This window comes from Oreochromis niloticus, linkage group LG18 (assembly GCF_001858045.2).
Source record: "Oreochromis niloticus isolate F11D_XX linkage group LG18, O_niloticus_UMD_NMBU, whole genome shotgun sequence".
NCBI classification, from domain to species: domain Eukaryota; kingdom Metazoa; phylum Chordata; class Actinopteri; order Cichliformes; family Cichlidae; genus Oreochromis; species Oreochromis niloticus.
The window spans coordinates 5,427,467-5,439,519 of NC_031982.2; the positions used below are offsets into that span (position 1 = coordinate 5,427,467).

General features: G+C 40.4%; 1 protein-coding gene across 10 annotated transcripts in view; it reads right to left on the minus strand.

The window, feature by feature from the left end:
* Window positions 1–12,053, minus strand: part of ctnnd2b (catenin (cadherin-associated protein), delta 2b) — a 213,254-nt gene that overhangs the window by 55,877 nt on the left and 145,324 nt on the right. For all 10 annotated transcript variants that reach the window (XM_013264678.3, XM_013264676.3, XM_005475919.4 and 7 more), the window contains one exon: window positions 3,225–3,357. In XM_013264678.3, the coding sequence (XP_013120132.1) occupies window positions 3,225–3,357 (133 nt within the window). The remainder of the gene's footprint in view (window positions 1–3,224; window positions 3,358–12,053) is intronic.

The window sequence follows — 12,053 nt, forward strand, 5'->3', positions numbered from 1 at the left end:
ATCAATAGACATAAATCAGTTACAACAGCAAAATCTCTGTCTAAATACTGGGTAGGCCCCCTTGTGCTGCGAACACAGCCATTGGGCTGTGGACATCTGGGGGTGTTCTGTGTTATCTGGCTCCACTTTGGACTCTTTGTCATGTTCCTCAAGTCGCTCCTAAGCATCTGCGAACAATGGCGACGGATCCTTTGGGTTTCCGAGCATCAGACCTATTCGGAATGAATAGTTTGATCGTAAGCGTTTACTGTGTTTAGTGTTTTAATCTTCTGGTGTAACAGATGAAGAATATAGGGTGGCCAGAGAGGTCAAACACACTGCGACTTAAGAAAACACCAGCAAACAGAAAAACGCTGGAAAAGCACACAGAACAACTCTCACAGCAGGAGTGTTTTTTTGGGAAACAGTAGCGTGAGGGAATAGCTGTGGAAGTGACTGAAGGTAAAACACGGGAAAGACTGCATTGATTCATGCTTGAAAGAAGCGGAAGATTCTTCTGTGCTGGGAGGGAGAAAAAGATGCAGGTAATGTATGTTTTGATTTGATATTAACCGTGCACTGTTACCTCGTCACTTCCCCATCTGGTTGCAGTGTGTTTGATCTTTCAGGGCCACCGTAAAAATAGTCAAAAACGATATATATTTGGCTTTAAAGACTCAAAACCTTGTTTTCTCTCATGGTGACCCATGATCAAAGATGATGGTGCTTGGGTGCATTTAGAATAACTCATTTACAAGTGCTAGCATTAAACAGTGACTCTGTCAGACAATCAGGACACATCAGAGACTTGGGTCTGTCTTAAAAAAACTCTAGTGAAAAGCGGGCGTACTTATCTGCTGCTTTGCCGTTTTGTTTTGTTTTCATGCATTCTGCATTCATTTAGTTGTTACTTCTGGGTTGCTTTTAACTGCTTTATTGTTTCATTGATTATCCAGTTTTCACAATTTTATCTAAAATTAGTCACTTCTTATTTTAATTTTTTTTGCAATATATACAGTGGCTTGCAAAAGTATTCGGCCGTCCTTGAACTTTTCCACATTTTGTCACATTACAGCCACAAACATGAATCAATTTTATTGGAATTCCAGGTGACAGACCAATACAAAGTGGTGTACACGTGAGAAAGGAACGAAAATCATACACGATTCCAAACATTTTTTACAAATAAATAACTGAAAAGTGGGGTGTGCATAATTATTCAGCCCCCTGAGTCAATACTTTGTAGAACCACCTTTTGCTGCAATTACAGCTGCCAGTCTTTTAGGGTATGTCTCTACCAGCTTTGCACATCTAGAGACTGAAATCCTTGCCCATTCTTCTTTGCAAAACAGCTCCAGCTCAGTCAGATTAGATGGACAGCGTTTGTGAACAGCAGTTTTCAGATCTTGCCACAGATTCTCGATTGGATTTAGATCTGGACTTTGACTGGGCCATTCTAACACATGGATATGTTTTGTTTTAAACCATTCCATTGTTGCCCTGGCTTTATGTTTAGGGTCGTTGTCCTGCTGGAAGGTGAACCTCCGCCCCAGTCTCAAGTCTTTTGCAGACTCCAAGAGGTTTTCTTCCAAGATTGCCCTGTATTTGGCTCCATCCATCTTCCCATCAACTCTGACCAGCTTCCCTGTCCCTGCTGAAGAGAAGCACCCCCAGAGCATGATGCTGCCTCCACCATATTTGACAGTGGGGATGGTGTGTTCAGAGTGATGTGCAGTGTTAGTTTTCCACCGCACATAGCGTTTTGCATTTTGGCCAAAAAGTTCCATTTTGGTCTCATCTGAGCAGAGCACCTTCTTCCACATGTTTGCTGTGTCCCCCACATGGCTTGTGGCAAACTGCAAACAGGACTTCTTATGGTTTCCTGTTAACAATGGCTTTCTTCTTGCCACTCTTCCATAAAGGCCAACGTTGTGCAGTGCACGACTAATAGTGGTCCTATGGACAGATTCCCCCACCTGAGCTGTAGATCTCTGCAGCTTGTCCAGAGTCACCATGGGCCTCTTGGCTGCATTTCTGATCAGCGCTCTCCTTGTTCGGCCTGTGAGTTTAGGTGGACGGCCTTGTCTTGGTAGGTTTACAGTTGTGCCATACTCCTTCCATTTCTGAATGATCGCTTGAACAGCGCTCCGTGGGATGTTCAAGGCTTGGGAAATCTTTTGTAGCCTAAGCCTGCTTTAAATTTCTCAATAACTTTATCCCTGACCTGTCTGCTGTGTTCTTTGGACTTCATGGTGTTGTTGCTCCCAATATTCTCTTAGACAACCTCTGAGGCCGTCACAGAGCAGCTGTATTTGTAGTGACATTAGATTACACACAGGTGCACTCTATTTAGTCATTAGTACTCATCAGGCAATGTCTATGGGTAACTGACTGCACTCAGACCAAAGGGGGCTGAATAATTACGCACACCCCACTTTTCAGTTATTTATTTGTAAAAAATGTTTGGAATCATGTATGATTTTCGTTCCACTTCTCACGTGTACACCACTTTGTATTGGTCTTTCACGTGGAATTCCAATAAAATTGATTCATGTTTGTGGCTGTAATGTGGCAAAATGTGGGAAAGTTCAAGGGGGCCGAATACTTTTGCAAGCCACTGTAGTTGTTTTACTTTACTGTGTTCTGTTTAAAATGTTGTGTTGCTGTAGATTGTTTTCAGAAAAAAAGCACTTTGTGGAGGTGCCATGTAAATAAAGACTACTGTTTGTTCCAAAATGTCAATATGTGTAATTTCAGGAAGGCCCGCTGACAAGATAACTGATGCGCTGCAATGCTAGAATGACCACAGGCAGTCTGCTTCAGGAACATTATTGGTGAATCCACACAGAAAGGACTGTGGAGAAGTTGCAGTATTATTTCACCATTTGTCTGTTCCATAAGTATGAAAAACATTTTTAATGCGAGCACACACACACACGCGCAGAGTCATGGAGCACCTATCTCTGAAATCGTACTTGTGGCACAGAAAGCACTGACAAAAAAATGTTCAGCAAACCACAGAATATTACTCAAACTCTACCTTAATGTTCATCTGCACCAGAGGAAACCCTGGGAAAGAATTTCAGTGGGTGTTCTGATTAAACTTACAGAGTAAAAGCATGCATGTGTGTGTGTAAGCAACATTATGTTGCAGCGCTATGACGTAGGGGACCCCACGCAGCACATTTAATTTCTTCGTGTGTGAGAATCCTGTCTCTGTGCAGGTTTCCCTCAGTGATTGATACCTCAGATTTGATCTTGTTGTCTCCAAAGCAGAGGTGCTGGAGGTAAGCAGCAGCATTGGATTGGACTGATGGGAACTGATGTTGCAACATCTGGATCACCTCTGGCAGTTCTGGATCCCTCCAGCCAAACTCCCTACAGAGCGACACACAGAGAGAGAAAATATAGTATGCTTTGATGAATGCAGAGATAGAGATGTGTGTGCGGAGCTGAGCCTGTTAGCCTGCCTCCCTACTGTGACCCTGATTTAAAATGCTTACCGGAGAAGGAAGAAAGAAAGACAGAGACAGAAAGAGAAGCATAGTAAGTTGGAATAAATCAAAAGAAAAAAGGGGGGAAAAAAACAAAGACACATTAAATAAACAGAGATTTCTGTTCTGTTTCAGTGATCTACAATAACTGTTTATTTAGGGTGACATTATTCAGCACAATATTAAAAATGATGCATGTCACCAGGTGACTGTTTCCAAGTGACAATTCACTACAGGCCTGCCAATTTAGGTTTGGGACATACGCACAGGCTGAATGATTTGACCTTTACCACAACAAGTAAGGCACCTAAATGTCACACATAAATTAAATGCTTACCTCGGTTATGCGAATGAGTAAATATGAGATCATTAGTGTGTGAATGTAAAATGTAAACTATGTTTAAAGGTAAAATAGAGCACGGGTAAAAGGTGTTCTATTATTTTTGCCAACATATTCTTCACTTTTCCACACATGACTTACAGAGTATTCTGTAGCGTCACAGTCAGACATGTCTCCTTTGTGGAACACGTGAAAAATCAAAATGCTAAAAAAAACCAAAAAACAAACCTCTACTTAAAACAGTGGAAGCCATCTGCAGTTTCAGGCATCTCCAGGTTTGTGGAATTATTTGATAAATAATTTTCCTGTGAGGTACAGACCACCCAATAAGGCTGTACAGTTCATGGATGCAGCCTGCTAATCAAGCTTGCTAGCATTAGCTAATGATTAAACACTCATCTAAATATCGGAACTGGCTCAAAAGAACCATATAAAACGCTTATATGGCTGTTAATATCAGAATGCTGATAACCAAAACAAAAAATATTCCTGGCGTTTTTATTGATGTCTAGAAATGTACTGTGTAGAAGATACAACTAAAAATGAAGGTTTAGTTGTAAAATAAGTTTCTGATTCTTTTCTTATCAGAGCCAGATCAATAGAGGATTTTAAGACCAATATTGGAATTTCTTGATTTGAAAATGTCAAATATATCAGTCAAATTTTTCTTTTTCTTTTCAGAAACAATCAGAACAGGCTCTGCTCTAATATTTCTTATGTGTAGTTGTTTATTTACTCATTCACGCTCAGGCCAAGTCAGCTTGGATCAGCTGGTTGTTGAGTTTATCACGTTCCAAGCACGTGCGTCAAACTATATAACATCAACACTCACAACATGGTAAAAGGCTGTTCCTCTCATCTCTTCTTTAAATTTTCACTTACTGGCTGTTACTGCCAAATTGGACAGAGTGGCCAACAGCAAGTATCGGCCTGCTGATATGCTGATATATATCAGTCGGGCCTTACTTCAATGTCTAGATAAGGAAAGAAGTGCTTTTAAGAAAAAAGATATGAAATGTTAAAGAATATACAGCTTGATTTAATAGTTCTAGGTTGCTTTTTTGAAAACATAACCCTATCAAATAAGTCCAAGGACTTGCAGGCTGCGTGCATGTATAAATTTTTAATGTGACTTGCTGTCGTTTTCAGGCAAAGAAGTCATTTTTTAACTCAGTGCTTTAATTTGGCTGTAAACAAAGGAGCTACAGAAGCTAGTAACTGCATTTAATGTCTACGGTTTCTCCCTCCTCTAGAATCCAGGCCCTCACTAACAGCGAAGGCTGGGCACTGTTAGTTGTCTATAAAATCCATCTTAGTGAATAGAGTTGGCAAACTCACTGCAGTGAATGTGGTGCATTTTCTGGCTGCCCATTGTGCTACATCAATATACATTTTATCCTGTGGACTCCAAAAGCACTGCTAAGGTCTAATGAACACAGTCAAACATTTAGAGATATATCATAAAGCAAACACAGGGATACAAAAACAGCAAACTAACAAATGGAAGATGTTACATTTAAGAACTTAGAGAGAATTTAAGAACGCGCCCTCTTTGCTTCTAAAGTAACTTGACGTTCTTCCTTTCATTTTGTGCATCTTCTCTGGGTATAACAAAGAGAGGCAAGTTAAGTCATAAATCAAATAAACATGAACTTCGAAACTGTCCAGTTTTTTTATAGAATGCAAAAGAGCGTCCATTCAGTGCATTGTGGTACGATCCACTATGGCTTCTATTGTGCAATGAGAATACTGAGCAGCTACTGAGCCACTATAAGAGCTTCTTCCTTCTGTGGTGATAAGTCCTTACTTTAATTTCCCCCAGCTACCCTGGCTTTAGCATCCAAGCAGAGGTCTACTAGTGCTCTTGCCTAAAAGGCGTGCTTAAGGCATATACACACACACACACACACAAACACACACAGAAACACAACAAGCTCACTAACCCTACACATACGTGTGAGGGGTGCCTGCACGAAAGTAGAAACACAGATTAACGTGAGAAAGATGTGATGTGAAAGAATAAAGCCGCGGCGAGGGAATCAGAGGACTGGATGGATTATGGAGAGGGAGGCGGGGCTTATCGATGTAGGCCAACAAAAGCATCGCAGTTCCTTGACAGCAGCGGTTTCTTGGGACCAACTAAGGCAGGCGCCGGCTCTTTGATTGGTGCAAACTTTTACTCCCACAGCGCGATTTAATATTCTTGGGATTTGGGAGGAGGAGCCGATGCTTCCCGGATACTAATTTCCACCATCATCTTTCGCCATATGCTCTGCTGTGTTTCATAGAGTCCACCTGCTGTTTCTTCTTTTAAATCTGCACCTTTCTACTCTTTGATTTGAAGCTTTCTGACAGTCATGAGAAGTTTAAGGCTGCATGCAGACCTACTTTTCTTTGATGTATCTCTTTGTGGATGCGGCAACAACCCGACATCCCCATGGAGATAATTTCAGTTCTGGCTAATCTAATGTAAACACATGCGCACAAACACTTGCAGGTTTACACACACATGCACTTATCGCCGGGTGCCGTAGGTCAGCGCGCAGCTTAGGGCAGCATTAGTCAAGACACACAATCCAGCGCACAGCTAAAGCCGCCGAACGAACACACACGTATACACGCTCATTGACTTGCATGCACGCCCAACCATCAAAGGCAGTGCAGAAGAGCCAGGATTAGAAAGCTTTTGTCTCGAAGTTTCATAATGACCCAATGGGATAAACTCAGTGTTTGAAAAAATGGGGAAAATGGAGAGAGAATCATTTCAAAGGTTATTTGTTTCCCTGCGCTCTTTAAATTCCAACAGTTTTCTCTCTTTCGTTTAAATCGATTGTGTGAATGGCTTTCTGTTTCTTTTATGGCTTCCCTCCACACAGAGAATCCTGCTGTTATTAACATACAGTAGCAATAAATACGATTAAAGATGACATAACCTTGAGTAGGTTAACTGGCTGATAAGAAGCTGAGGGATCTGTTGTGTGTGTATGTTTATGTTTTTATGAGGTGGTGGGACGTCACACGTATGAAGCTTCTAGAATAATCAGTAAAATCACTTCTCACATCAGACAGATTAGTTATGTAAACTGATGAAATGGCAAAAAACAATCACATAACTGCAACTGATTACAGAGACGTTAAGAGAGCTGAGATTTAACTATACAAGTACATTTACTGTAAATGTGCTGCACTATAGTTCTGTTTTACAGGACAACAATGTTATATTTACACTGATCAGACATAATATGATGACCACTGAGAGGTGAAGTGAATAACACTGATTATCTCTTCATCTTGGAGCCTGTTAGTTTGATATTTTAGGAAGCAAGTGAACATTTTGAACATTCCCAAGGAACCAAATTGTGAAGGCAAGATTACTGGGTCGAAAGCTGCAGCTCTTGTGGGCTGTTCCCGGTCTGCAGTGATCTATCAAAAACCAAAGAAGGAACAGTGGTGAACCAGCCACAGGGTCATGAATGGACAAGGATCACTGATGCACCTGGGGAGCGAAGGCTGACCCGTGCGGTCCGATCCAACAGACGAGCTACTGAAGCTCAAAATGCTGAAACTTGAACGCTAATTCTGATAAAAAGCACACCACAGCACATCTACTGTCCATGCCTCGATGGGTCAGGGTGCTCATAATGTTATGCCTGATCGGTGTACTTTAAAACTATAGTTCCTAGATGATCATCCTTAGACTCGGCCTTCTTGGTTTACTTGGTTTTTGATTCTTTTGTTAATTCTTGGATCTTTTCATATTTTGCTTAAGTTTCTCTTCCACGTGACTGTTGTGTTTCTCCGCTCTGTAACCAACTCATGTTTGTGAATGTATTCTTGGTCCCTCTTTGAGTTACTCCCAGTTTGATTTGGAAGTTTAGTGCCTCATTTGGCTCTGTGTTTTTATCCCACTCTGTTGTTTTCCCTCCACTCGCTAGTACCTGTCTGACTTTACTCGTTCCTTCCTTCCTAGTTTGTATTTAGTCTGTGGCCTTTTCTCATTTTCCTCCTTGTCTCCTCTGTCATCCTGTCTGTGACCTGGAAATCAATCACAATATGTCTCAATTTCTAAAATAAATCTGGAGGAGAGAAGACAGAGGAGTCTTGCAGGAGGAGCTATAATCAAGGATGGGTAAGTGTTGTTAAATCCAGCGTACCCAAGAGTAGTGGAACACAGCTAAAATATAAAACCATCCTTGTTATTCATATGTTTTTTCAGTTTTTTAAGATCATCAGATTTTCTGCCCTTCACTGTTTCTCTGTGTGCAATTTAAAAGGGATAACACCTTGTCACATTGTTCTATGCTGCATAATCCATTAAAGGTGGACTACAACAAAACTATCTATGATGCAGTTGTGTCAGATGTCATGTTTAACACTTTAAAATAATGGCTCAGTGTCTCATTTGGTATCTTTTGCATTCTATACGATATTTAGTCCAATAAAAAAATATCTTTCCATGAGATAATCTGATGGGATCCTCTGATGCGATCGGATTAACAGAAAGTGGTGAATGTCTGAATAGAAGACAAGTTTTGAAAGTATATCCCATGACTCTATACTGTATGTGTGTATGTATCCATATTTCCTGCTTTAAACACATCAACTTTGAGGACAAAATGTTCCCTTGTTATCACAGTGTTATTCACTTCACCTGTCAGTGTCATAATGTCAAAACAAATTGTGGCAAAACAAACTAGCATATAGCTGTTCCTGACCGCGGTGCACCTGTGGATGTATGAGCAGCTATCACTGAATTATTTGAAAACTTAAAAACATGTTCTTCCTCCGGTAAGTTCGGGATTTATAAGGAAAATCCTTTTTATGTAATATCTAACAGGATTTATAGACTATTATCCTTCATTGAAATATGAGATAATAATGTCCTAACAAAATTACCGCTAAGCTAAATCTAAAATTATGAGCATGCTTTGCCACTGTGTGAGCTGACTCAGTTGTGACTCCAGAATCTGGTGCACTTTGTGATGTTAACTGCAAGAGTTGGGTGTTTTAATTGCCTCTAGGTGCTAACTTCCTGACATGCACCCAAATACATTCAGTGCTTTTCTCGATGTAGAGCAAACAAGGTTATCCACTCAGCTCATACATTTTAATCATTTTAGTGACAATGAGAGCCGTGGATACCATAATAAGCTACACGAGAGGTCGGTCAGCACTGATGTTTGAAGGACCTAACATACGCACTGGTGAAACAATTTCACTTATATTACTCCATCACAGAGATGTTGCTTCCACATCAGTGGACGAACATAAGCATTACCTGAAGGTAAAAGTGGCACTCTACCACAATAACTCTAAAAAGACTTTTATCATCCTGTGATCTCTTAAATCCACGGTCTTCTTTTAAGTTTCTATCTTACATTATCTCCCTTTCTAAAATCCAAGTAGCAAGAATAGGCATGCCACTACTGACACACACAAGTGTGACACAATAAACACTTATCCCTTAAACAAGGGGACAAGGTTCAGTGGGTGTAAGCCTGCAGGCTCAGAAAATGTGACACACACACACACACACACACAAAGAAGACACAACTGTGTGAATACATTTTGACATAACAGGAATTGGCCAGAAATGTACATAAATACATAATAAAAAGAAAGGAAAACACGCACACACACACACACACACGCACGGATGCACGCCCACACACACACACACACACACTCACACACCAGAGCCTAGAATAAGGCCAGAGAGACAAAAGTGGTGCATCCATCAAAGCAGATCAAACTCAACCCAAGGCTAGAGGCGCGATGCTCTGCAGAGTTGTGCACACATACAGTGAAAAACAGCTGTACAATAAATATTCATCTTAGTTTCTCTAGTATAAAACTTTTATGAGACTTAAGTGTATCTTAGTGTCATTTAGTATGAGTTCACAAGCAATGTAAGGGACACTTGATCTGGACTTAGTAGTATTATGTTGCAAGAGAAAAATGTAAGGAGCCACTGATAATAAACTATAGTATGAGACACACGATACATATAGAAACACAAACATGCATTTATTCTATATGGGACCATCTCCATGAGTGCAAACTGAAGCCAATGTGAAAGAACTACAATTCATTGAAGGTTTGCTCCAGACATGAGTCAGTCCTCTGAGACAAAATGAGCAAAAATAAATAATAAATGACAGAAAAAGAGCCAATGTTTCCTTTTATAACAATGACGCCAAGCAGCAGCCTCCAGGACTAAATAAATGTTGTAACAGCTGTAATTCCTCAAATGACCACCTGAGGCTAAATCTAAAAGCCAGCCAATTCCCATAGACTCCCATGTAAAGAAAGCCCAACTTAACGGCATTAAAAAGAATGTTCCGAATTTCCAAGTTGATGGATGATTGCTTAAGCTTGCTAGTGTTACCTGATAATGATAATTTAGCACTCCTCCCTCCTAGTCAAAAGTGAGAACTCTAGCACAAATAGTGATGTTAATAATAATAATAATAATAATAATGATAATAATAATGATGATAATAACAATAAAACATGTTTTTGCTTCAAATGCTTCAAAATGCGGAATGCAAAGTGACTAGATGATGTCACAGTGCCTCTGTCCATCTTTTATTTACAGTCTATAAAGTAACATGGGGTTTTATACAACATCTTTTTAAACTGTATTAAAGTTTGAAGTTATGATTCAACTCTCTAAACTGAACACTACGTCTAACAGATAAAAGGGTTTACTGTGTGATTCACTGTATCAACAGCCATCCAAGAATTCTGAGCAGCAGTTTTGTGAGCGAAATTCAAGTTTGTTTGTTTTTTCCTATTACTTAGCACTAAATTAGTAGGAATGTGTCTATGCAAGGCTCCAAAATGGGAATTTATAAACCAGTGGATGATGTCCTTTTTTATAAATAGTCTATGTACTGTATGGGGCATGGGTGTCCTGTACAACATAAAGATGATATAGGATGTTGACACGTCATTAAATGTGCACCGAAAGAAGCCGACACTAAAATACTCAACCTACAGTGGAAGAAAAACTCGAGTCGGGCCTGTCTCCTGTGGGTTTTTTCTGCCCCAGAAAGCTGCACTATTATGGTTCATTCATTCACTAACTTTAGCCCAGAGCTGTACAAGTTTTTACTCCCTCTCTCTTTCATTCTGTGTGTGTTTCTTCCGAAAAGAGAACACAAGAGAATATGGTGCTCCCAGTCCCAAACACTGTGTGACAACATCACAGCAGGGTGAGCAAATACTACTGAGCCATCTGTGAACTTCGGGCAAAAGTGTTCATGCAGGGAATGTTTGCACTGTTTTAATGTTAGAGTTAAGAATATAGAACATATTTGGAGATGAATGCTGTTGTGGAAGACACGAAATTCTGCCAGAACTGAAAAGTGAACTGTGTGACTTGAGTTTAAAAGTAGGCTCTTATAAATATGTGGAATTCTGCCTTAGCTTTTACTGATTCTCAAGTATATCAATAATAAAGATACATAATGAAAGCACTATGCACTGTAATTCAAAATGTTATTGAATAATGAAGAAGCGAAAAGAGTCCTGATTGTCTGGAGCTCTTCCTATAAGGACAGATTTGACCCAGCAGATTCCACAAATCCAAAGATTGGGACGTCCAAAAACTAGTAGCATACATAGTATATAATGCAAAAATTCATCTTATTAAATGCACATATGTAGGTACATCTGCGTAAATGGACCTGCGCCTGCATCTGTGCGCATGTGCCTGACTCCCGAGAGCCTAACATTTCATTTGGCGACTCAGTGGACTGGGACAAAGTACCGACGAACCATCAATCCCCTCTTTGTTCCTAACCATCCAGGTGGGCTATCTCGCATCAGCACTTGCGTAGGTATGTGCGCGAGTGTGTGTGGCTCTGTGCGTGATCATGTCACCCACAGCCAAAACATTTACACCACAATACGAGATGTCAGGCTGCAGGCAACCCAACAATTAAACTCGGTAAATAAATAAGCTATCTATGAATTATGCATTCAGAAAGCGGGGCGAGGCGCTGTGATGTGAGGGCTGCAGGCAGATGATGCTCCCTGCTATATCGGGCTGAAAGGATTTCCTGTGAGTCAGGATTTTTGAGGAATAGAGTGATTTGAAAGAGTGAACTATGTGATTTGTGTCGGTATGTTTGTGTGTGCACTCCTACTGAGGATTGTCAGTGGGGGAAATGGAGATTCATCTGATGACTCAACCCCCGAAAGACAAACAGAAATACAGACAGACACAGGGAGCG